Source organism: Oncorhynchus kisutch, linkage group LG1 (genome assembly GCF_002021735.2).
Source record: "Oncorhynchus kisutch isolate 150728-3 linkage group LG1, Okis_V2, whole genome shotgun sequence".
NCBI classification, from domain to species: domain Eukaryota; kingdom Metazoa; phylum Chordata; class Actinopteri; order Salmoniformes; family Salmonidae; genus Oncorhynchus; species Oncorhynchus kisutch.
In genome coordinates, this window is record NC_034174.2 from 66,555,986 (window position 1) to 66,582,929 (window position 26,944).

Genomic DNA, 26,944 nt, shown 5'->3' on the forward strand with positions numbered 1-26,944 from the left:
AAGCTTTGTATGTTTTGTGCTAATAAATAAAACGGGCTGTATCACAACCGGCGGTGATTGAGAGTCCCATAGGGCGGCGTACAATTGGCCCAGCTTCGTCAGTGTTTGGCATCGATTCCTGTTGTTCATTAACGATTAGTTTGGTCGTCTGGGCTATACCAACGGAAGATGGGGAACACGTGTATTAGGGAAAGGGGGATACCTAGCCAGTTGAACAACTGAATGCATTCCACTGAAATGTGTCTTCCGCATTTAGCCTTAATCAACATCGGCGCCCGGGGAACAGTGGGTTAACTGCCTTGCTTTATTATTCAGGAACGTGTCAATCAATACCTGACCCTCAGAACCTACCTTCCATTAATCCTGTTGACTCATTGTAGGAAAGATTTGTTTCTCATTTGGTCCATTCAACAACATAGCGATTTGAACCTTGTTTCAGCAGTATTTATTTTTATTTTTATTTATTTTTATTTTACCTTTATTTAACCAGGTAGGCAAGTTGAGAACAAGTTCTCATTTACAATTGCGACCTGGCCAAGATAAAGCAAAGCAGTTCGACAGATAAAACGACACAGAGTTACACATGGAGTAAAAACAAACATACAGTCAATAATGCAGTATAAACAAGTCTATATACAATGTGAGGTGAGAAGGGAGGTAAAGGCAAAAAAGGCCATGATGGCAAAGTAAATACAATATAGCAAGTAAAATACTGGAATGGTAGTTTTGCAATGGAAGAATGTGCAAAGTAGAAATAAAAAAATAATGGGGTGCAAAGGAGCAAAATAAATAAATAAATAAAAATTAAATACAGTTGGGAAAGAGGTAGTTGTTTGGGCTAAATTATAGGTGGGCTATGTACAGGTGCAGTAATCTGTGAGCTGCTCTGACAGTTGGTGCTTAAAGCTAGTGAGGGAGATAAGTGTTTCCAGTTTCAGAGATGTTGTATGTTGTATCTATCCATACCTTATTGACAGCATGTCCTCCTACCCGCACAAAAGGTAACCGCCTTATTGGAACGGTTTTATTGATATGTGTCGGGGAAAAAGTTTGGATGTTCCCACACACATACCTACTTGTTAACTAAATTAATGAAGTTTCCTTTAAAATTATTAATAAATATTATCCTGCCAACCACTATATGAACAACTTGAAGAAAAATTAAAATCGTGCCTTTTGGCATTGTATTCATGTAAGGAAACTGTGGCAAGACATCAGTATATTTATAATTGAACGCATTTATGAAGATTTGACACTATTGTTGAGAGATGTACTGCTTGGATTCTTTACCTACGATAGAAATAAGTTGAAACAATTTTATGTAATTAATTTCATTATTTTGGCCACATTTCATATTCACAAATGTACATTTCTAAACAAAACATTTTCTTACCTTACAAAAATAAATTGAACTATATTTTAAGACAATTAAATACTCTAACAAAAAAGCTGTTAGAATTATAAATGTCTGTCCCTTAAGGTCCTTGTGTAATGTGATATTGTACCCCCTAGCCCAATTGTCCTTTGTATATTATTTATATATACTTGTGTTCCCCATGTACTTTCTGTATTCATTTGTTAATAACAATAAATAAGAATAATATATTTATACAAAATTACTGCCTTGCGTACAACGACACATTTTTACCTTGTCAGCTCGGGGATTCGATCCAGCAACCTTTCGGTTACTGGCCCAACGCTCCTTCCTACCCGCCAGGCTACTTACATTCCACTTGCTTGGTTTTCAATTAACAATTATTTCATACAGAGAATACATACTTTGGCAACATAATATATTAATACAAATTCAAGAATGTATAGCAATCTGATGTAGTGTATGAAGTGAACAAACTACACCCCTTTAGTCCTGTGAAATGGTTTGTTCCAAAAATGGTAGAAGCAGCGTGTGAGGAAGGAGTCGGCGTGGATAAACAACATTGACCATTTTTTCTATTTAAATCCCCGTAAATTACACTTTTAGCGCGAAATAAACTGTAACAAACGTTTTTGTAAAAATAATTTTGAAGTGTGTTCACAGCGGTCCAATTGAACTATGGTAAGCACACTTTCAGCTGCCAATGTTGTCTTAGCTTTGCTAGCTTAGCATGCTATATATATATATATGTCGACGGATAAGTAGCTAACTTACTAACGTTAACGTCACATACATAATACCAACTGTTGTGATTGTCAATGACTATTAAATCAAATGTGTTAGTTAATATCTGTTCTTTCAAATATGGGTGAGATTGATAGCTTTAGCAATAGCCAACCAACTAGCTTGTGTGTTGGTGTTTGTTGTTAGCTAACTAGCTAGTCCATCAACAACAATTTACATTTCAAAACAGTTCTTTGTGTACTGCCTGATCCTCATATACAAAAGGCTTGTGATGAACAGTGACCACTCAACACAGGTCACTGACATATTGCTGCATCTGAGCCTGATACAGTTGACCCTAAGACTATGTAACAAGTTACATTATCTACATGCCTTTCTTTTCTAGCCTAACAAAAGGAAGAAGGCATTTATTGACAAGAAGAAAGCGGTGACCTTCCACCTGGTCCACAGAAGTCAGAGGGACCCCCTCGCTGCTGACGAGAAAGCACCGCAGCATGTCCTCCTACCCGCACAAAAGGTAACGTGTACAGTGGTTCCCAAGCTTTTCTGGTTACTGAGTATGGTTACACGCACAAAATAATGAGATTGTGGATAGTCAGATTAATATACATTTGATTAAAACGTATACATGTTTTCCAAGAAGAACAATTCCCCTAATCCGTTTACATGGACACGTCTGAAAAGGCTACCTGTTGGCGCTCTGATAAATGACGAAAATCGCTAATCAAAATGAACGTTCTACCACAGTGAACATGTTATTTTCGGGAAGCATATTTAATTCTGAGTTCGAACATGTAAAGTTTGTATGTGAAAACTACTTGTAAGACGCATATGTTCAGTTGTACCATACTTACTTCATTCGTGTTAAAGGAGGCTCGCCAGCACAGATCAAATACACGGCTGGAATGCCGATTAAGGTGTTTACATGCCCAAATAATTTGAAAGATTGTTCAGAAAAGCAAGTGTTTTATTCGGCATATGTTTACATCGATTATGTCCTTATGTCGATTAAGACAAACAGAGTAAGGTGTTTACATGAGTATTGCATAGAAAACGTACTCACTGTACCATCAACTGAATTTTGCTCTGCCCTGAGTACTGCTGAAGTACCCACTCGTGTGCATTTTACCAGTAGGACCTATGGTCTCATGAGTCTTGAGTATCGTGCTTCAACATCTGCATTGCTTACTGTTTGGGATTTTAGGCTGGGTTTCTGTATAGCACTTTGACATCTGCTGATGTAGGACGGGCTTTATAAATACATTTGATTGAGAGTCTTGTCAAGTACCCCCTGTGGATAGACCAAGTACCCCCAGGGGTTCTAGTACCCCTTATTGGGAACCACTGTGTTAGTAAAGTCTGGTACATGTACTAAGGTATTTAGTGTTGCAATGGAAGAAATGGTCACAGTTTTCATCTAAAGACATCCATTGGTTACAATATTTAGGCTACTTATCATAGTAGAAGAGTTAATCTTCAAGTCAAAAACATATTTGTTGTAGATTTTCATTGACCAAGGACAACCAAGATATTTGGTGTGTGTAATCCTGCTTTATGTGCACAATTGTATGTTTTGTGTCAGTCTGTAACCACTGTCTGTGTTCAGGTGGAGGTGGAGAAGCGGCAAGAGGAGCAGAGGGAGTTTGGGGTGTTTTTCGACGATGACTACAACTATCTGCAGCACCTGAGAGAAACGGCTCGGCCTGTAGAGTGGGCTTCATCTGGCAAATCACAGAGAGGCAAACGTACCCATGACCTCCAGGATGGGGATGACGAGGAAGATGAGGAGGAGGAGGAAAAGGTTACTCCTGTAAGTTTAGCAGGAGGTCCAGTGGTTGTTGCTGTGTGGAACGGTTGTGAAAATGTTTGGGCTATATATTGGACCAAACTGCTTATGGTGTAAATACAAGGCAAAATTATCTGGTCCTTTGTTAACACTGTAGATAGCTGGATTCGTTTTTAAAGGCTGGAATTTGGGAGATCAAATTTCCCCAGTTGTGACATGTCAACACATGACAGTGGCTTTCACGATGGGGTGGCAGGTAGCCTTGTGGTTAGAGCATTGGGCCATTAACATAACGTTTGCTGGATCAAATCCCAGAGTTGACAAGGTAAAAATCTGTTGTTCTGCGCTTGAACAAGGCAGTTAACCCGCTGTCATTGTAAATAAGAATTTGTTCTTAACAGACTTGCCAAGTTAAATAAAGCTTCAATTAAAAACAAAAATCATATTGTATAGGTTGTGGTAGGAGTGACTGTAGGATGGGGTGTGGGGGCAACATTAGCTATCATGACTACATTTCTATGAGTAACCACTTTGCATTTTATAGCCACAGTGCGTAGGGTAGCAGTTTTATTTGAGGTAATTGTGATAAATGAAAGTATTAAACATTCTTTTTTAACTTCAGCAGACCGTCTCCTTCAACTTGCCCTCCTCTGTGTTTGCGTCAGAGTTTGAGGAGGAGGTGGGAATGTTGAACAAAGCTGCCCCCATCTCAGGTAAGAGGCCTCTGCCAGTAACAAAACCAAACTCCAGAAAGATGCCATTTTGGGTTATTTGTTTTATGGCCAGGTCATTATTCTAAATCAGTGAATTCTTCAAGTTAACTCTTGTCCCTCATGGCAAGCTTCAATGCCATACAACTCTCCTTCCGTGGCCTCCAATTGCTCTTAAATACAAGTAAAACTAAATGCATGCTCTTCAACCGATCGCTACCTGCACCTGCCCGCCTGTCCAACATCACTACTCTGGACGGCTCTGACTTAGAATACGTGGACAACTACAAATACTTAGGTGTTTGGTTAGACTGTAAACTCTCCTTCCAGACCCATATCAAACATCTCCAATCCAAAGTTAAATCTAGAATTGGCTTCCTATTTCGCAACAAAGCATCCTTCACTCATGCTGCCAAACATACCCTTGTAAAACTGACCATCCTACCAGTCCTCGACTTCGGCGATGTCATTTTCAAAATAGCCTCCAATACCCTACTCAAAAAATTGGATGCAGTCTATCACAGTGCAATCCGTTTTGTCACCAAAGCCCCATATACTACCCACCATTGCGACCTGTACGCTCTCGTTGGCTGGGCCTCGCTTCATACTCGTCACCAAACCCACTGGCTCCATGTCATCTACAAGACCCTGCTAGGTAAAGTCCCCCCTTATCTCAGCTCGCTGGTCACCATAGCATCTCCCACCTGTAGCACACGCTCCAGCAGGTATATCTCTCTAGTCACCCCCAAAACCAATTCTTTCTTTGGCCGCCTCTCCTTCCAGTTCTCTGCTGCGAATGACTGGAACGAACTGCAAAAATCTCTGAAACTGGAAACCCTTATCTCCCTCACTAGCTTTAAGCATCAACTGTCAGAGCAGCTCACAGATTACTGCACCTGTACATAGTCCACCTGTAATTTAGCCCAAACAACTACCTCTTTCCCTACTGTATTTATTTTATTTATTTATTTATTTAGCTCCTTTGCACCCCATTATTTTTATTTCTACTTTGCACATTCTTCCACTGCAAATCTACCATTCCAGTGTTTACTTGCTATATTGTATTTACTTTGCCACCATGGCCTTTTTTTGCCTTTACCTCCCTTATCTCACCTCATTTGCTCACATCGTATATATAGACTTGTGTATACTGTATTATTGACTTTGTTTGTTTTACTCCATGTGTAACTCTGTGTCGTTGTATGTGTTGAACTGCTTTGCTTTATCTTGGCCAGGTCGCAATTGTAAATGAGAAGTTGTTCTCAACTTGCCTACCTGGTTAAATAAAGGTGATTTAAAAAAAAAAATTAATAAAATGTTTTGTCTCAAAGGACCCAGGCTGGACATGGACCCAGACATCGTAGCTGCTCTCGATGAGGACTTTGACTTTGACGACCCAGACAACATGCTGGATGACGATTTCATTTTGAAGGCCAACGATGTCAATGGAGCTGTTGGCGTGGGGTAAGAATATATACTTTATATCAGTTTCATTTGTTTTTACCAACCCTTAGTCCCATTAATATGAGCTATACCAATCAAGCTACAATTGTTGAGAAAGAGGATTGCTTTTTGTGGTTTCAGTTTCTTACTGAGAGCTGGTTGATATCTGCTAATTGAAGTCGTGTCTCAATAAGGCTGTGCTCTCCCAAGGCTCTTTGTGCTGTTGGAAACCTCTCTGTCTCGCTCATTGCAGTGACGATGATGAAGAGTGGGAGGATACAGAGGAAGAAGAGAGCGACTCTGAGGGGGACATGGCCTCTGGTGATGAGGATGGCGAGGGGCGCCCCAGGGAGTTCATGTTCATGGACGAGGAGACGAAAACTCGCTTCACAGAATACTCCATGACCTCGTCAGTCATGAGGAGGAACGAACAGCTCACGCTGCTGGACGACCGCTTTGAGAAGGTCAGTGAGCCCTGGACATCCTTTTTGGGTTTGGACCTGGGTTGCATTTTGTGACCTTAGGTAAAGATAAACTGTGAGTGACTGGCTGTTCTAACAGCATAAACACTGTGGTAGGGCTGTGGAGGTCACAATTAAGTCAGTTGTTGATTGTCAAGCAAATAACTGTTGGTCTCACGGTAATTGACATAAACACATTTAGCCTCTCCTGTCTTCCACATTTTAAGAAGCCTAATACACGTTTGGGTTTTATGTTTTGATTTTTAATACATTGTACGGCTGCATGATGAGACTGATGAGACTGAACTTAAATAAGTTGCTTGAAAATGCATGAGCTCTGCTTAGTTTTTTTCTGCAACCTGTACACACTCCAATAGCCTCTCATTGACAATTCGACAAGCAATTGATAATGCCTCGGATTTCACAGCGGCATCCCCTTTGTGGCCGTAATGCACCCTAAAAAAATCTGTGCCTTTTGCAGCCCGGAGTGCTGCGTTGTGCCCTTCTCCCTGAGTGCGCTGCGCAATCTGAAGCGTCTCTCACTCACACGGCTCTCCGTCACGTGACCGGGTCTTGTCCACAGGCTACAAGTTAAGACATGCGCAACTGCTGGCATCCTTATCCAATTCCGAGGTGCATATTGAAGATCTTGGAAGAGCTGTCCACATTTACTTTTTGTCAGCCAAAAAGATGAGTAGGCCTAAAGAACAGCAAAAGCACTAGCCTATGTCTATCTACTATCCCCCATAGTACAAAAGTCTATCTATTTTGTGCGAGAAATAAATATTCCAAACATAGTCTGGGACAGTTGTGGGATGCAATGGATCCCAAATTAATACAACCACTAGCATCAACAAAAACGTTTTTATGCAATGTGAAGCCACAGATCAGAACATTTAGCTTAAAATGTTGATAAACTATTCAGCTATTTCTTCACATTATAAGCGCAAATGTTCCATTAGCGAAAAACACCATCAAAAGTGACTGCAAATAGGATTATGTATGTAGTGCTTTTATTATTAAGGTGCATTTGTATGGTGTAAATGATCTTTCCCAAACTTATGTTTGCTTATGTATGCCAGTTAGGCTACACCCCTTGTAAAGCAGATTAATGTGCCTAATTTTAAGAAGTTATTTGGCCACTTTAGTTGCGATACAAACCTTATTACAACATATAGGCCGATGGGCTAGGCTACATGAGGTGTGTGACTATGATTCGAACACGTCACACAAAAAAAGATTCACAAGTGATAGGCTAATATTGTCACCCATCAGACTATTCTTAATTTAATATTGTCTTTACATATGCTAAATAACATATGTGTGAATTTGTATTTAGATTTGACCATTATCATGTGTCAACACGGACAGCGTGAAAAATACATGTCATCTATGCACTTAAATAGCGAATGGGGGACGCTTTTCCCCGTGGTTTATTTTCATGCCAGCCAGGTAGGCTATACTCCTGTCGTAAAGAGAAGCAATGTGCTTAATATTAGGAATGTTGAGAAATAAATGTAGTAGGGCTAGCCTATAGAAAGCTGATGGAATCTTCTTTTTAATAGAGGCCATCACTCTGTTTTCTCCCCCAATTGCATAGCCTATGGAAATGTTGCGCAACATGAGCTCATGGGCTCTCATGAAGTGTTTTGAATACATTTTTGAATACATTTGCATTGATGTCAGAGTGATTAGAGGGAAAATTGAGCGCTGAGTACCAGGCAGTTTGGTAGGCTACTAATGACCAGCAGCTTCAGCTTGGAGAAGCCTAATTACCGTGACTAAACAGTCATGTGGAATTTGACTGGCTTCATGACTCGTGACCACCGGTGTGGCGGTAATACTGTCACTCTACACTCAGGTGCTGATTTCAACTAATGATATTCATTTAATTCAAACAATTATTTCAATTAATATCATTGTATCGTTTTCCAAACTTGTTTCTGTCTGTCTCGCATAGTTTTTCGAGCAGTTTGACGAGGATGAGATTGGGGCCCTGGACAACGCTGAGCTGGAAGGGCATATCGAGCCAGACAGTGCTCGCCTGGAGGAGGTCATCAAAGACTACTTCAAGCAGAAGGAGTTAGAGTGAGTGTGTGTATAACTCTAGCCATAGCAATACTCTTAGATAAAGACCGAAGTAGACATCCTCATTGGACACAATGGATTATATGTCTTTGTGTATGTGTGTTTAACTATAGATAATGACAGTAATCGAATCAACTGTATTCTTTCAGCTACCAGAGGCCTGACGCCCTGGGTCCTAAAGAGCTGCCAGTGGTGAGGGAGGAGGAGGAAGATGAGGACGAAGAGGAACAGGAGATGGAGACCATTGTCCTGACGGCACCAGCAGAGAAGTGGGACTGTGAAACCATTATCAGTAAGTGAGTCTACTAACCGTGTTGCTATTACCTCTCTGTTCAGTAACTAACACTTTAAGATTACCATTGTAGTACATGCCTGATGACATAATTTAGTTCTGATGACATACGAATTGGCTAGATGTTTGTTACCATAATTACTACATTTTCTTTTTTTTAATGAATATTTGAAATCCTTTGTTTTTCTTTACTATCCAAGGTACCTATTCGAATTTGTATAACCATCCCAAAATCATCAAAGATCCACCAAAGGTAAGAAATGTTTTCCTCTGTCGGTTGTTTGAGCGAAGATGACAGAAAGAAATACGTTGTCACGTATTAAGTTGCATGTCTAACGTTCAATATTTTGAGAGGCTTTTAGCTCGTCTTCCTACCCAACATTAGCTACTAAGTTGTGAATTCAAGGCATCAGCTCAGGGCCATTGTTGCTGTTGATATGAGATGCTACACAGTACAGACCGATAGTGGTGTATTTCTGTGTTCTCTAATCAGGCCAAGCCCATCCGAGTATCCACCAGGACAGGCATTCCTCTGGACGTCCTTCCCGGGAGGGGCCTGACAGCCAAGCAGGCTGAGCGCATGGAGCGTATCAACGACTCAGACCTGCCCCGCGTCGCCACACAGTACCGGCCTCGCGAGGAGAGCAAGGAGGAGCGGAAAGCCAGGAAACGGGCCATCAAAGAGGAGCGCAAGGTAGGTTACTATACTCACGACTAATAGTTCTGTCTGGCCCTCCCTACTGGGTGTTCATGTGGAGAATTCATTTATTATTGGGTGGGTAACAAAATTGTTGAAAAAGCTCCTGGAACAATGGTCATAGTGTGCTCCATTTAAATATCACTATATATCTCTCTCTATATACAGTGCCTTGCGAAAGTATTCGGCCCCCTTGAACTTTGCAACCTTTTGCCACATTTCAGGCTTCAAACATAAAGATATAAAACTGGATTTTTTTGTGAAGAATCAACAACAAGTGGGACACAATCATGAAGTGGAACGACATTTAAACTTTTTTAACAAATCAAAAACTGAAAAATTGGGCGTGCAAAATTATTCAGCCCCTTTACTTTCAGTGCAGCAAACTCTCTCCAGAAGTTCAGTGAGGATCTCTGAATTATCCAATGTCGACCTAAATGACTAATGATGATAAATACAATCCACCTGTGTGTAATCAAGTCTCCGTATAAATGCACCTGCACTGTGATAGTCTCAGAGGTCCGTTAAAAGCGCAAAGAGCATCATGAAGAACAAGGAACACACCAGGCAGGTCCGAGATACTGTTGTGAAGAAGTTTAAAGCCGGATTTGGATACAAAAAGATTTCCCAAGCTTTAAACATCCCAAGGAGCACTGTGCAAGCGATAATATTGAAATGGAAGGAGTATCAGACCACTGCAAATCTACCAAGACCTGGCCGTCCCTCTAAACTTTCAGCTCATACAAGGAGAAGACTGATCAGAGATGCAGCCAAGAGGCCCATGATCACTCTGGATGAACTGTAGATCTCTGCAGCTGAGGTGGGAGACTCTGTCCATAGGACAACAATCAGTCGTATATTGCACAAATATGGCCTTTATGGAAGAGTGGCAAGAAAGCCATTTCTTAAAGACATCCATAAAAAGTGTTGTTTAAAGTTTGCCACAAGCCACCTGGGAGACACACCAAACATGTGGAAGAAGGTGCTCTGGTCAGATGAAACCAAAATTTAACTTTTTGGCAACAATGCAAAATGTTATGTTTGGTGTAAAAGCAACACAGCTCATCACCCTGACCACACCATCCCCACTGTCAACATGGTGGTGGCAGCATCATGGTTTGGGCCTGCTTTTCTTCAGCAGGGACAGGGAAGATGGTTAAAATTGATGGGAAGATGGATGGAGCCAAATACAGGACCATTCTGGAAGAAAACCTGATGGAGTCTGCAAAAGACCTGAGACTGGGACGGAGATTTGTCTTCCAACAAGACAATGATCCAAAACATAAAGCAAAATCTACAATGGAATGGTTCAAAAATAAACATATCCAGGTGTTAGAATGGCCAAGTCAAAGTCCAGACCTGAATCCAATCGAGAATCTGTGGAAAGAACTGAAAACTGCTGTTCACAAATGCTCTCCATCCAACCTCACTGAGCTCGAGCTGTTTTGCAAGGAGGAATGGGAAATAATGTCAGTCTCTCGATGTGCAAAACTGATAGAGACATACCCCAAGCAACTTACAGCTATAATCACAGCAAAAGGTGGCGCTACAAAGTATTAACTTAAGGGGGCTGAATAATTTTGCACGCCCAATTTTTCTGTTTTTGATTTGTTAAAAATCGTTCCACTTCATGATTGTGTCCCACTTGTTGTTGATTCTTCACAAAAAAAAACAGTTTTACATTTTTATGTTTGAAGCCTGAAATGTGGCAAAAGGTCGCAAAGTTCAAGGGGGCCGAATACTTTCGCAAGGCACTGTATATATATATATATATATATATCACATTCTATAATAATTTTTTTTGTAAGTGTCATCTATGAATACGGTTCAAGTATTTAGATATCTTGTAGAAAGCTTTTTGTCCTTCACCATTGACACCATATTGCTTGAATGTTTCTACAGGAGCGAAGAACAGAAAAGAAGGCCAACAAAGAGGCGTTCAAACAGGAAAAGGTCTATCAAGAGAAACAAATGTTGAACCTGCGTTCCAACGTCCAGGGTCTAAAGCTGTCTTAGCTGCCCAGATGGAAGATGAATTGGGACTGACTTTGTGCTCATCCTCTTAACTGGTTTACTGATGAATAACAACCCTGCAACTGCCATTTTGCAGAGGACCCCAACACGAGGACTATGGGCCGTGTGACATTCTTTGCGAAGTGTTCAGAGATTGATGTAGCCTGGTCCCAGATCTGTTTGTGCTCTCCCCAACCCCTATGGTCATCACAGTAAGAGTCTCCAAGACTGCACAAACAGATCTAGGACCAGGGTAATTCAGATGTTAGTTTTTTTTATAGATCAACTGTTCTGAAGGTAGCATGTCAATCATCAGAGTGCAGTTCACAAACCATTCTACCTTATACAATAAAGCTAAAGATTCTTCCTGGGGGGGTTTTGTCGAGAGGAATTACAGAAAATAAAAGTCAGTGGATATCTTTAGTAAATACTGAGTGTTTGATTTGGAGTAGTGTGTCATTCATTTGGTTATTCAATTATATTTCAATGCCCAACAAGCCCAAAGTTTTTTACAGCCTGAGTAAAGTTTACTGAGGATTAGTTCAGCCCACAGATTTGGACTGGCGATAGATTTCCAGAAATCTCACAGGGACCATAAAAAAAGAAACACAACAACAGAAAATAACAATATTCAAAGTGTTAATCGTTATCTAAAATTATAAGACAAAAGTCACGATGAGAGAAACCCCAACACTACATAGAGACCTAAGATGACAACATAGCATGGCAGCAACACATGAAAACACAGCATGGCAGCAGCAAAACATGGCACAAACATTATTGGGCACAGACAACAGCACAAAGGGCAAGAAGGTTAAGACAATACATCGCACTAAGCAGCCACAACTGTCAGTAAGCGTGTCCATGATTGAGTCTTGGAATGAAGAGCTACACCACTGAAGACGTGATTGAAAATCAGTGAGGCACGACAGTGTATCAGTGTACCTAGGTAAACCAGTTCTGTGAAGTCATTGTCTTTCACCTATACAGTGAAAGGTGTGATTTACAGAGGCCTGAGTTCAGAGGTGCTCAGGTGGAGCCATAGTGCACCACTACATCTCCTGCACTCATCTCCACCTCCAGTAGAGGAATGTGTTGTGTGTCATAGCCAGAGGCTGGGGAATCCATGTCCTCCACCTCCAATGTCCTTGAGTCTGATTCCTCTGAGTCATCATCTCCACACAGCAGCACAGAGCATGGCTGTGTCACCTTCAGAAGCTCAGACCATAATTGGCTTCTTCTGTCAAATAAGCCCTCTCCCACCTGCCCAGAACTAATGGGGTATTGCAGGTAAGATGAAAATCCAACGTTAGTGGTCGGTTCCTCCTCTTCGGAAGTTTCCAACATGCTCTGGGATGTGGTGGTAGCTGGTTCTATGCCACTGATGGGCGCTATGATCTCGCATTGCAGTTGCATTATATTCTTGTCATGTGGGTTTGATAGGATTGAAGCCTGTGAAACAATAATACATAGCCAAATTGAGATTAGTCAGCTCGGGGTGTATGGTTACTCTTTTGGACCAGAAAAGAAACCGATAACATATACTGTTCTAGCAACAAGCAAAAGCATCGGATAAGATGATCTTGTCCCAGAGGGGAAAATAGTATACGACACACAGTACTGCTGTATACATAATATACACTATATTTTACACATTCTACATAATGCATACATTGCACGTTACCCACCATACACATTATGCGCTTACCAAAGTCTTTGGAAAATTGGACAAGTTTCTTTTCCTCATACTTCTCTTGCAGAGCCTTATTGTCACAAAGACTACAAAGGCCACAATGCCAATGATGATCAATGGCAAAAGCATGAGCAAAGATGATTTCAGTGAAATTGTTTCTGCAGATAGATAAACATATCAGTCACTGAATCACTTAACTAGCACACCATTTCATTGTGAGAACTTTCCATAGCCATTATTCATTTTGACTATAATAATTCATCAAAACTGCAATAATTCATACAAACAAAACGCTAGAATTACATAGCACCTACTTGGACCAGACATAACAAACAGATGTAATGTCAACCACGGTAGTGTACTTACTGTCTTCATCGCCACAGATGGGTCCTATTCTGCTGAACATCACTTTGCGGCTCATTGCATTCCCCTCCAGACTAACACAGTACTGCTCCTTGTTCTCCCGGACTGTGAAGTGATGGCGACAGACTTTGTCTTTTATCTGACACTTAAAAGAGCCTTCAGTCTGCAGACAGAAGAAAGAATATGAAACCAGTAAATCAGCTAATGCCAACACCATCGTTAAGTATCCATTAGTCATCATTACTTATTCACTGTGTACCCACTGTGTACCCTCTGTATGTATACTGTAGATTGTAACCAATTAAGGGACATTTTAATCATACTTACATTTTCATAGGTTACATGGTAAAGGAAGTGTTTGTCATCTTCACGTATGTGAGACTCTTTCAGTTCTGTGTACAGGTGGTAAGGGTTGTCGAAGCTAACTGTGACCTCCATATCCTTCATTGACACTTTTACAGCAGGGAAATCCAACTTGCCTGAGATAAAATGAAAAGGGTATTAGAGTAGAGTTAGAGAAAAAGCCTGCAGTAATGACTATACTGACCTGGAGGAGGACTACCTCAACATACTGACCTGGAGGAGGACTACCTCAATATACTGACCTGGAGGAGGACTACCTCAATATACTGACCTGGAGGAGGACTCCCTCAATATACTGACCTGGAGGAGGACTACCTCAACATACTGACCTGGAGGAGGACTACCTCAACATACTGACCTGGAGGAGGACTACCTCAATATACTGACCTGGAGGAGGACTACCTCAATATACTGACCTGGAGGAGGACTACCTCAATATACTGACCTGGAGGAGAACTACCTCAATATACTGACCTGGAGGAGGACTCCCTCAATATACTGACCTGGAGGAGGACTACAGTACTTCGATTTTGTCATATTTACACAGTACCAGTCAAAAGTTTGGATACGCCTACTCATGAAAGAGTTTTTCTTTATTTGTACAATTTTCTACATTGTAGAATAATAGTGAAGATATAAAGACTATGAAATAACACATATGGAATCATGTAGTAACCAAAAAAGTGTTAAACAAATCAAAATATATTTTATATTTGAGATTCTTCAAAGTAGCCACCCTTTGCCTTGATGACAGTTTGCACACTCTTGAAGGAGTAGGTATGTCAAAACTTTTGACTGATACTGTACCTCTCTGTTGCTTGGATGGATGTCATTTTTTATGTCCCAAAAAAATCACATTTCTTACAAGGAGGAAAAATATTGGTATGTTTTCAATGTTCACTTTGAAAACACACTTTTGAAAACATTGTACTTACACTTGATGTCAGCTGTAAGGTCTCTACTAAATGTGAATATCGAGGACTCCAGAGATGCCGATTCCTCCGTTTCATCACTGGCCGTTATAGTCACAAAGTAGCGATCCAATTCTTTAGCATTCCATATGAAGGGGGAGAGGTCATAATGATGCTGTTTAGTGGAATCCAGTGGAAAACTAAGGCTACAAAAAAACGGGGAGCATTAGATACATTTAACAGAAAGACGGCACTCAACCAACAAACAGAGTTAGAAACTGTTAATAGATCATGTGTCATAGTTGAATAAGCAGATACCTCTGTTAGGATATCGTTTCAAGTAACAGGCTAATCCCTGTGGTTAAGGTATCTGATGCTATTCTTTTCAAACAAATGATATACACTGAACAAAAATATAAACGTAACATGCAACAATTTCAAAGATTTTACTGCGTCACAGTTCATATAATACATTATTTAGGCTCTAATCTATAGATGTCACATGGCTGGGAAAAGAGATATGGTCACAGATACCTTTAAAAAAAAATAGGGGCGTGGATTAGAAAACCAGTCAGTATCTGGTGTGACCACCATTTGCTTCATGTAGCTCGTCACATCTCTTTTGTACAGAATTGATCAGGCTGTTTATTGTGGCCTGTTGAATGTTGTCCCACTCCTCTTCAATGGATGTGCGGAGTTGCTGGATATTGGCAGGAACTGGAACATGCTGTCATACAAGTCGATCGAGAGCACCCCCAAAAAAAGCTCAATGGTTGACATGTCTGGTGAGTATGCATGCCATGGAAGAACTGGCACATTTTCAGCTTCCAGGAATTGTGTACAGATCCTTGTGACATGGGGCCCGTGCATTATCATGCTGAAACATGAGGCGATTGTGTTGTGTGACAAAACTACACATTCTAGAGTGACCTTTTATTGTCCACAGCACAAGGTGCACCTGTGTAATGATCATCCTGTTTAATCTGCTTCTTTATATGATACAACTGTCAGGAGATATGCTCACTAACAGCGACGTTAACAAATTTGTGCACAAAATTTGAGAGAAATAAGATTTCTTTAGTGTGTATTGAACATTTCTGGGATCTTTTATTTCAGCTCATGAAACATGGGACCAACACTTTACAGGTTGTGTTTATATTTTTGTTCAGTATAGTTAGACAAACTCATATTTCATCAACAATTAAAGCATGATTTTACAAACATGAATAAACATTTAGGGACGGTTTCCCAGACACAGACTAAGCCTAGTCCAGGACTAAAATTTGAATCTCCATTGTAACATGCTTCTTAGTTCATGACTAGGTTTAATCTGTGTCCGGGACACTGTCCCTCATTGTTCTTTCATAGTGTATATCAGAGGAACTTATTGGGAGGAGCTATAGGAGGACGGGCTCATCGTAATAGCTGGAATGGAGTTCTGGAACGGAGTCAAACATGTTCTTTATGTGTGTTTTTGTACCATTCCATTCAAGCCATTACAATGTTCCCATCTTCCTATAGTTCCTCCCACCAGCCTCCTACAATGGTGTATATGTCATATGTAAGCCATTATGAAGTCATCCAAAACCAAGTCAGCAGTAGCCTGTAGTAGCTACTACTCATTAGAATACCAGCAGAGCTCACTTGAGATCACTATTTATTTTCAATTTGAAGAGAGGTTGACGAAGCAGTTCACTGTAGTTCCAATAAACAGTTGTCTGAAAGTTGTTGCAGCTCACTGTCACATTTTCTGGAGGTGGAACTGTCCAGGAAAAGAAGACATTACATTTAGTTAGTAGGCTTATGCAGGCAAGGTGAAGAACCTGCCATGCAGGTTGTCTCAGTGTTAACGTCTTGAGGCTTTGCTCATGAGGGTTAGTACCAAGGGAACCTTCACCAGAGTACATTGACTCGACTGGTTGTTCATGGCAACAGCTTTGGAGCAAAGGCGAAACAGTTCCACCTGTCTTGGTAAAGTTATGTATTCAATCATAGGTATAATTTCAAATGTGATCTAAACTTTGAAGATTGAGTGTATGCAGTATGTGCTTGTTGATGCCCCTGAGATAATGCAACCTGTTTCCTCCGTAACCCCCCCCATGTATAAGCTAAATAAGGCAATCCCCCATTGGTGTCATCTAGACTACAGAACAAATCATTATTTTTCTTATTGAAAATATAAATACATTTGCACAATGAGCACTTGTCTCTCAAATACATCATTACAGTTAATGGTTAACGAGCTAGCACATTTTAGCATAGACATCAAATCAAATCAAATCAAATTTATTTATATAGCCCTTCGTACATCAGCTGATATCTCAAAGTGCTGTACAGAAACCCAGCCTAAAACCCCAAACAGCAAGCAATGCAGGTGGAGAAGCACAGTGGCTAGGAAAAACTCCCTAGAAAGGCCAATACCTAGGAAGAAACCTAGAGAGGAACCAGGCTATGTGGGGTGGCCAGTCCTCTTCTGGCTGTGCCGGGTGGAGATTATAACAGAACATGGTCAAGATGTTCAATGTTCATAAATGACCAGCATGGTCGAATAATAATAAGGCAGAACAGTTGAAACTAGAGCAGCAGCACAGTCAGGTGGAAGTTGAAACTGGAGCAGCAGCATGGCCAGGTAGACTGGGGACAGCAAGGAGTCATCATGTCAGGTAGTCCTGGGGCATGGTCCTAGGGCTCAGGTCAGTTGAAACTGGAACAGCAGCATGGCCAGGTGGACTGGGGACAGCAAGGAGTCATCATGTCAGGTAGTCCTGGGGCATGGTCCTAGGGCTCAGGTCCTCCGAGAGAGAGAAAGAAAGAGAGAAGGAGAGAATTAGAGAACGCACACTTAGATTCACACAGGACACCGAATAGGACAGGAGAAGTACTCCAGATATAACAAACTGACCCCAGCCCCCCGACACATAAACTACTGCAGCATAAATACTGGAGGCTGAGACAGGAGGGGTCAGGAGACACTGTGGCCCCATCCGAGGACACCCCCGGACAGGGCCAAACAGGAAGGATATAACCCCACCCACTTTGCCAAAGCACAGCCCCCACACCACTAGAGGGATATCTTCAACCACCAACTTACCATCCTGAGACAAGGCTGAGTATAGCCCACAAAGATCTCCGCCACGGCACAACCCAAGGGGGGGGGGGGGGGCCAACCCAGACAGGATGACCACAACAGTGAATCAACCCACTCAGGTGACGCACCCCCTCCAGGGACAGCATGAGAGAGCCCCAGCAAGCCAGTGACTCAGCCCCTGTAATAGGGTTAGAGGCAGAGAATCCCAGTGGAAAGAGGGGAACCGGCCAGGCAGAGACAGCAAGGGCGGTTCGTTGCTCCAGAGCCTTTCCGTTCACCTTCCCACTCCTGGGCCAGACTACACTCAATCATATGACCCACTGAAGAGATGAGTCTTCAGTAAAGACTTAAAGGTTGAGACCGAGTTTGCGTCTCTGACATGGGTAGGCAGACCGTTCCATAAAAATGGAGCTCTATAGGAGAAAGCCCTGCCTCCAGCTGTTTGCTTAGAAATTCTAGGGACAATTAGGAGGCCTGCGTCTTGTGACCGTAGCGTACGTATAGGTATGTACGGCAGGACCAAATCAGAGAGATAGGTAGGAGCAAGCCCATGTAATGCTTTGTAGGTTAGCAGTAAAACCTTGAATGACAGTCAAAACACCTCAAAACATCCCTTATGAAAATAAATTGCAGTCAGAGTGTACTATAACTATAACTGCAGTACACTGTGGTATAATTAAGCAATATGGCTTGAGGAGGTGTGGTATATGGTCAATATACCACGGCTAAGGGCTGTTCTTACGCACGACGCAACGCAGAGTTCCTGAACACAGCCCTTAGCCGTGGTATATTGGCCATACGTCACAAACGCCCAAGGTGCCTTATTGCTATTATAAACTGGTTACCAATGTAATTAAAGCAGTAATAATACATGTTTCGTAATACCTGAGGTATGCGTTCTGATATACCATGGCTGTCAGCCAATCAGCATTCAGGGCTCGAACCAACCAGTTAATAATTGCAGTTAGAGTGCAGTATAAATGCAGTATGATGCAAACACTACTTCAAAAATAACCGTTTTTTTTACTGCAGTAATTTTCCAGTGCAACTGCAGTACACTGCAATTATTCTGCAACTACTGGGTCCAAAATACCACAGTTGACTGCAGTTACTGCACTTTTCCTGCAGTTTCAGAACTGCAATCTTTTTTCTAAGGGATGGTATCAATAACAAGACAAAACGAGCCACCTACGATTCCCCATATGGCAGCTTCTTGTAATTGTTGCTAACTATCTGGCTATCAAGTATCACAACAACACACAGATTTCTGCCCCAATCAATCGCATCATGAAAATGATGCACTTCCACCGATGGGGGAGAAAGCGCTTTGATATGATTTAGTTTGTTTTCAATAAACATTTGAAGGATGAATATAGTTTATGTTGTCAACAATCTAAGCCAACCCTGTCTGTTTTGTCCCATAGTTGTTCAAGCGTCGGTTTTGTTGCTAAATAACCAACCCCTCTATACACACTAAATCAAATGAAACAATTTGTTTATCAAAGTGTGATTGAGCAACACTAACTTCCTCATGTCAGCACCTTGGGCAATTTCTGTTAGACAGCTATATGTTCAACCAAACGACACAACTCTCATCTCAACCAGAGATCTCCATTAACTTTTTTTATTTGTATTTATTTGACCATTATTTTACCAGGTAAGTTGACTGAGAACACGTTCTCATTTACAGCAACGACCTGGGGAATAGTTACAGGGGGATGAATGAGCCAATTGTAATGTATAAGACACTGCTTTTGTCCTCCTTGAAAATGCCAGGTGAATATTGGCAGCAATGAGGAAGCAAATAAGAGTGTTACTTTGTCCAGGTGAGTTGGGCTACATTGTTGCCCGTCTGCATTCATTCAAAATTCCTTCTCATAAACTATTACACCCATTTTGCAACACTGCCTTACCCACAATCAATTTCAGAAAGCACCTAAGCATTGTCCTGTTCATGCTTATCACAGTAAAGTACTAATGTTTGTTTTATGAGCCTACTTGAAAATAACAGAAAGGTCTGCACATTGAATTACCACTTTTATTGACAACGTTTCTTCGTCAGGTCAAGAGTGTTTAACAGTCTAAGCAAGCACTCAAGAAGATAACCAGTCCAGGGATTTGCCACACACCACACCCGTGTTAAACCACCCGTGTTAAACCAAGCGGCTTCTAAACAGCTTCTACCCCCAAGACAAAAAACTCCTGAACATCTAATCGAAGGGATACCCAGACCATTTTCATTACCGGTACCCCCCTGTATATAGTCTCGCTATTGTTATTTTACTGCTTCTCTTTAATTACTTGTTACTTTTATCTCTTATTCTCATCCATATTTTTGTTTACCCGCATTGTTGGTTAGGGGCTCTGTTGTATTCGGCGCATGTGACTAATACAATTTGATTTGGTTTATTATGATACCACGGAATCTGATGTTAACATTTCATTATAGTTTAGGTAAACTAATGTAAGATTATAGTTTAGGTAAGCTAATGTAAGATCAAAGTACATTTATCTAACAGCTATGTCCTAAGCAAATTGTTGCCTACATACTGTATGTTAGAATTCAATACAAGACTAATCAACCTGTGGTTTTAATAGTTAGAATTGAGGAGCGGATGAGACATAATGGGGAGTTGTAGAGTCGGTTTATGCTAAGGGAAGGTTCAAACGCATGCAGACTTCTCAGAATTACTGCCCATTTGTATTTTTATAACATCATTTGGGGACATTTCGAGGTTAGGATACTGACAAAAGATGATGTGAGCTGATTTAGTACATAGTGTGTCGAATTATTACAAGTGGGCAAAACACCATGACTTTAAAAGATAACCTACAGACAAAATTGTTATTACAGTATTATTACATAGCTACGCCTATTACCGCAAATCATCCCTTCCCATTTGTAATCAGAATAATAACCCACACTATTCTTCAATCAAAGCAATGTAGTTTTCTAAGTTTTCATTCAGGTTAAACAACTTACCCAGTGTGGAAACCGCTGTGACCAAAACCATCAGGAATGTCAGTGAACCACAAAAAGCCAACATCATGCGTTTTCAAATACAAATCCACGAAATTTAAGGAACCGAAAAAACAATGAGATACTTATTCTTAGATTTAAAAAAAACAGCAATCTACCTTTAACCTAAATTATAAGACATAACCGCAAAGCTAAAGTGTGTTATCAGACTAGTATCGGTCGTTGAAGTAACTGGACGCAGTTTCTCCGGCAGGAAATGACACATAGGTGTATTACTTCACCGTTTCTTCGAATTGACACACCTCCGTTTCCTCATTTCATTCTAATAATTAATTCTAAAGACTTCTGTAGAATATATGCCTACTCTAGGGGAAAATCCTAGCAATTATTAGGCAGTTAACTAAAGTAAATATATCCTAAAAGGACTATATGTCCGTCCCATCTGAGTTGAGTACAAGAAACATGAGGAGTCACACCTTGGTGCACCCGATTAGCCACGTGTGGGATATCATATTCACCATATGAATGGAGTGATTGGTAATATTTTCCACCTTTTAATGGGGTGATTGGTGGCTAATCGGATGCTTGACCTCAACCCAATCTCTCTCCAGTCGCAGGACATCAAAGGACAGGTAAAAACATGTCAGCCTACCTTGATCAATGCCACCTCCTACTGCTGATTTGTGGTCAAACATAACATAACAACAAAGAATTGACACAAGCATTTCACAATGAATGTTGTTCATTGCACCCCTGTGAAAGCGACATCAAATGTCCACCTTGGAAAACTTTTGAAACTGCTAGGATTGTTGTACAGGCTATAGTGATGACATTGTAGCACATGGTCCATTTTTTAAATGTAACTAGGCAAGTCAGTTAAGAACAAATTCTTATTTACAATGACAGCCTACCGGGGAACAGTGGGTTAACTGCCTTGTTCAGGGATAGAAAGACAGATCTTTACCTTGTCAGCTCAGGGATTCAATTCAGCAACCTTTCGTTTACTGGCCCAACGCTCTAACCATTAGGCTACCTGCCGCCCCAATAATAGCTTCATATACTTTTTAGGCCTTTGTCTATCAAGGAAAAATGATACATAGCTGGATTTCTGGTATCGAGGTAAAGACAGTTTCAGATTGGTTGAATATTCTAATATTCAACGGATATTCAGGGTTGTCAGGGATATTCAGCAAGTTGGATGCAGTCTATCACAGTGCCATCTGTTTTGTCACCAAAGCCCCATATACTACCCACCACTGCGACCTGTATGCTCTCGCTGGCTGGCCCTCGCTTCATATTCGTCACCAAACCCCACTGGCTCCAGGTCATCTATAAGTCTTTGCTAGGTAAAGCCCCGCCTTATCTCAGCTCACTGGTCACCATAGCAGCACCCACCCGTAGCACGCGCTCCAGCAGGTATATTCCACTGGTCACCCCCAAAAGCCAATTCCTCTTTTAGCCGCCTTTCCTTCCAGTTCTCTGCTGCCAATGACTGGAACGAATTGCAAAAATAACGGAAGCTGGAGACCCATATCTCCCTCACTAACTTTAAGCACCAGCTGTCAGAGCAGCTCACAGATCACTGCACCTGTACATAGCCCATCCGTAAATAGCACATCCAACTACCTCATCCCCATACTGTTATTTTTTTAAAATTTTTGCTCCTTTGGACCCCAGTATCTCTACTTGCACATTCATCTCTGCACATCTATCACTCCAGTGTGTAATTGCCATATTGTAATTATTTCACCACTATGGCCTATTTATTGCCTTTACCTCCCTTATCTTACCTCATTTGCACACACTGTATATAGGCCTTTTCTCTATTGTGTTATCGACTGTATGTTTGTTTATTCCATGTGTAACTCTGTGTTGTTGTTTGTGTCTCACTGCTTTGCTTTATCTAGGCCAGGTCACAGTTGTAAATGAGAACTTGTTTTCAACTAGCCTACCTGGTTAAATAAAGGTGAAATAAAAAAATAAAAAATAGTTTTCCTTATGTCCACCAACAGCAGTTAGGGACCATCAACATAGTGACAAATCAAAATGTTCACATTTCCATAGCTCTTTAACCATTACTCCTAAAACTTTCAAAACTGGTTGTAGCTAACCTGATGGCATAGACACACATTGTACACACTTTTGTTTTGTCGATTTACATCTCACACTATTTTCAAATATTTATTTACATTTTTAAATTTCAATAGCTCTTTGGTGATATGCCCTACTGACTCCAAACAAGGTTCAGATTGTACACTCAGTGGGCCTACACATCACACACCATTTAGTTTGTCCATTTTAATCTCACACGTTTTTACATTAATTTTTCAAAATTGAACATTTAAATCGCTCCTTGGTCATGTGACCTACTGACTTCAAACAAGGTTCAGAATGTCCACTGACTACCCTTACATAGTCAGTGGACTATAGTTATTCCATTGTACTGGATCTAATTCATATTAGCATTTTACATACATTCATAAGTATAATAATTTTTTATGACATACTGTGGAAAAACTTGGCTGCTGGCTCTGTCACTTTCAGACATGCGCAGAGCAGACTGAAGGGGAAAGGGTAGCTCTTGACTTGAACCACAGAGGTTCTCTGTAAAGAGAGAGTAATCCAAAAGGCACAGACACACCCCTTGACCTTCAATTGGCACCCTTGACCTGTATGTATTCTCTCCTGATTGGTCTCCGTGGTGCTTAGTCAATGGGAACTTAACTGACTTGAGTCAAGTAGGTCACATGACCAAGGAGCTATTGAAATTCGAATGTAAAAAAAATTGTACTTTGTTTACGCTCCCTAATTCATTCAAGTGTACAATGTACAATGAACTACCACGATTTATCAGTACAATGGCGCTTGGACGCAGGTACCAAGCTGTCTTCCCACAAGAGTTCCTTACTACGCTGCGTATGACAACAGAGAAATGTGTATTCCGTAACAACGAGTTGTTTATGGCAACACTATAGCTACATTGTTACTCCACCATTGGTCAAGATCTGCCCACCCTCATCAATGTAATGCAAAGCACCTCTTCTACTATATCAAACAACATGAAAAACAATCCGATTATATTATAAACCAAACATTTCCAATCCAATCACAGAGATCAAGCAGTAGACTTGGCAGCAACGCCAATAAAGAAAATCACGTATACGCCTATTTCTGACATTTGCCACGCATTTCCCGAATTCAACTGTAGCTGTTAGAGGCTCGGGATATCTAATAAAAATGCTCTGCATAAAGTTGGTCAATTTTTCTTCTCCAGATCGGGCGATTTCAGTCTGTAGAAACTGGCGTGCAACAGTAAACTTACAGTTGAAGTCGGAAGTGTACATACACTTAGGTTGGAGTCAGTAAAACTCGTTTTTCAAGCACTCCACAAATTTCTTGTTAACAAATTATAGTTTTGGCAAGTCGGTTAGGACATCTACGTTGTGCATGACACATGTCATTTTTCAAAAAATTGTTTACAGACAGATTATTTCACACATAATTCACTGTATAACAATTCCAGTGGGTCAGAAGTTTACATACACTAAATTGACTGTGCCTTTAAACAGCTTGGAAAATTCCATAAAATGATGTCATGGCTTTAGGAGCTTCTGATAGGCTAATTGACATCATTATAGTCAATTGGAGGTGTACCTGTGGATGTATTTCAAGGCCTACCTTCAAACTCTTTGCTTGACATCATGGGAAAATCAAAATAAATCAGCCAAGACCTCACAAAAAATGTGTAGACCTCCACAAGTCTGATTCATCCTTGGAGCAATTTCCAAATGCCTGAAGGTACCACTTTCATCTGCACAAACCTTAGCACGCAAGTATAAAAACCATGGGACTACACAGCCGTCAAACCACTCAGGAAGGAGACGCGTTCTGTCTCCTAGAGATGGACGTACTTTGGTGCGAAAAGTGCAAATCAATCCCAGAACAACAGCAAAGGACCTTGTGAAGATGCTGTAGGAAACAGGTACAAAAGTATCTATATCCACAGTAAAACGAGCCCTATATCGCCTTAACCTGAAAGGCTACTGAGCAAGGAAGAAGCCACTGCTCCAAAACCACTATAAAAAAGCCAGACTACTGTTTGCAACTGCACATGGGGACAAAGATTGTACTTTTTGGAGAAATGTCCTCTGGTCTGATGAAACAAAAATAGAACTGTTTGGCCATAATGACCATCTTTAAGTTTGGAGGAAAAGGGGGGATGCATGCAAGCCGAAGAACACCATCCCAACCGTGACGCACAGGGGTGGCAGCCTCATGTTGTGGGGGTGCTTTGTGCTGGAGGGACTGGTGCACTTCACTTCGACATTTCACATTCTTAAAATAAAGTGGTGATCCTAACTGACCTAAGACAGGGAATTGTTACTAGGATTAAATGTCAGGAATTGTGAAAAACTGAGTTGAAATGTATTTGGCTAAGGTGTATGTAAACTTCCGACTTCAACTGTATTCAATTTCCACAAAATCTCCTGAGATTAAGTCAAGCAGTGTTTTCACCTTTTCCACATCCATATAAGGGTTTCATTCTCTGGGTACAAGGCACACAGGGCCTCAACAAGTTGGCTGTTTCGTTCGTTGACATTTCTGATGCTGACATTTCTCCCAGTACAGCATCCAGAGTGCTAAAAAACACTGTCTTTTACACTCCCTCTCATTATCCTCTTCTTGCTGGCCCATTGTTGTTTCGACCACATATTCTTTCAGATTACTACTCACTACTTTTTGCCGTTTGCTTGGAGCGGGTGCTTGTATTTCCTTACAGGAATATTCCAGCCACTCTCTGCCTTTGAACCACGCGCTACAAAATGCCAGTTTTCTCCCACAGTACAGGTGGGTTGGGTATCTTGGCGGCTGCAGGCCCCTGCTCGGTTTGGGTACCTCCTATGTCACCAGGCTGCAAGACGGTTGTGCAGGTGCCTTTGCTGCTGGGCTCCACGGCCTTGGCCTAGGTGATTAGCGTCGGCTCAGCAGCCTCGGCCTCTGTGGCAGGCTACTCCCCCTCCCCGCCGCTTGATCCGATGCTGCCGGTGTGCCCTGGAAAAGCCACTTTCTAATATCCATCATGCTATCAGCTACCTAGCTAACTGTTAACATTAGCTAAATTCCATCCAGCTGTGCGGTTAAACTTTTTTTGGTAGTAAGTAACTTTGAAAGTAATGATTCAACCGGTAGAATGTGTATGACATACGTATGATGCATGCAAGGGAGTTGCATGAATGAAGCATACACAACAAATCGGTTGGGCATGACGGAGAGGGCAGATTGTGGGACACAATAGGGATACAAAACTGAGGGGGCGCAATATTCCAACTAAGGGGGCACTGCCACCTTTTGCACCCTCGTGACGCCGGGCTTGGATGCTCATGCATTTATTTTCTCCTTCAATATAAAAGGGACTTGACATGGTCAATCAGTGAGATTGTATTTCTATTGCTGAACCCTGCTCTCCTGGGGGATATTTATTGTTTTAAGTCCCTGTATGACGTAATGCTGAGTTTCACTAGAACTGTAGTAAACTGGCCAAAATCTCAGCCTGTGTTCATGTTGGGCCTTTTGAGGTGTAGCCTCTTTTTAGGTCCTTTTAGTGACTGTGTTTAAATATATAGTTCCTAGTTGGCACACTTTGCATATGAACAAGCATGACATTTACAGCAATACTCAGTGATCCTTTATATGGCATCTTGTTGAGAACAATTGTATAGTTTATTTCAGTTAAATCTGTGGTATGATTTTACACTGGATGACAAGGTACTGTGGGTGTTATTTTGGCAAAGCTATGACGAAGCATGCTTAGTGCTGCACCATCAACACCGTGTGACTTCATGACAACCAAAAACTAAGGCTCTTATGAGATTACAGCTGCAGTCTTTTATAGAAGCAGACATAGAAAAAAAGAGCTGAGCAAAAAAATGACAACAT

General features: G+C 41.1%; 2 protein-coding genes across 4 annotated transcripts; one reads left to right on the forward strand and one right to left on the reverse strand.

Moving 5' to 3' along the window:
* The first annotated feature begins 1,832 nt into the window (after positions 1-1,832).
* On the forward strand, positions 1,833-12,037 carry LOC109888888 (protein LTV1 homolog). 2 transcript variants are annotated; one of them, XM_020480050.2, is made up of 11 exons: positions 1,833-2,056; positions 2,505-2,636; positions 3,726-3,929; positions 4,528-4,618; positions 5,947-6,079; positions 6,312-6,522; positions 8,480-8,607; positions 8,757-8,899; positions 9,100-9,152; positions 9,393-9,593; positions 11,499-12,037. In XM_020480050.2, the coding sequence occupies exons 1-11, from the start codon at positions 2,054-2,056 to the stop codon at positions 11,610-11,612; spliced, it is 1,413 nt and encodes a 470-aa protein (XP_020335639.1). In that variant the 5' UTR covers positions 1,833-2,053; the 3' UTR covers positions 11,613-12,037. The 2 variants fall into 2 exon arrangements, with proteins under 2 accessions (XP_020335639.1, XP_020335644.1); XM_020480055.2 differs by having other exon boundaries at positions 1,859-2,056; positions 4,531-4,618.
* Positions 11,904-21,247, reverse strand: LOC109888906 (interferon gamma receptor 1). 2 transcript variants are annotated; one of them, XM_020480062.2, is made up of 7 exons: positions 21,011-21,247; positions 16,584-16,701; positions 14,964-15,145; positions 13,993-14,144; positions 13,669-13,828; positions 13,318-13,460; positions 11,904-13,061 (listed from the first exon to the last, which is right to left on the reverse strand). In XM_020480062.2, the coding sequence occupies exons 1-7, from the start codon at positions 21,075-21,077 to the stop codon at positions 12,639-12,641; spliced, it is 1,245 nt and encodes a 414-aa protein (XP_020335651.1). In that variant the 5' UTR covers positions 21,078-21,247; the 3' UTR covers positions 11,904-12,638. The 2 variants fall into 2 exon arrangements, with proteins under 2 accessions (XP_020335651.1, XP_031686601.1); XM_031830741.1 differs by lacking the exon at positions 21,011-21,247 and having other exon boundaries at positions 16,584-17,731.
* Between the last annotated feature and the right edge of the window lie 5,697 nt (positions 21,248-26,944).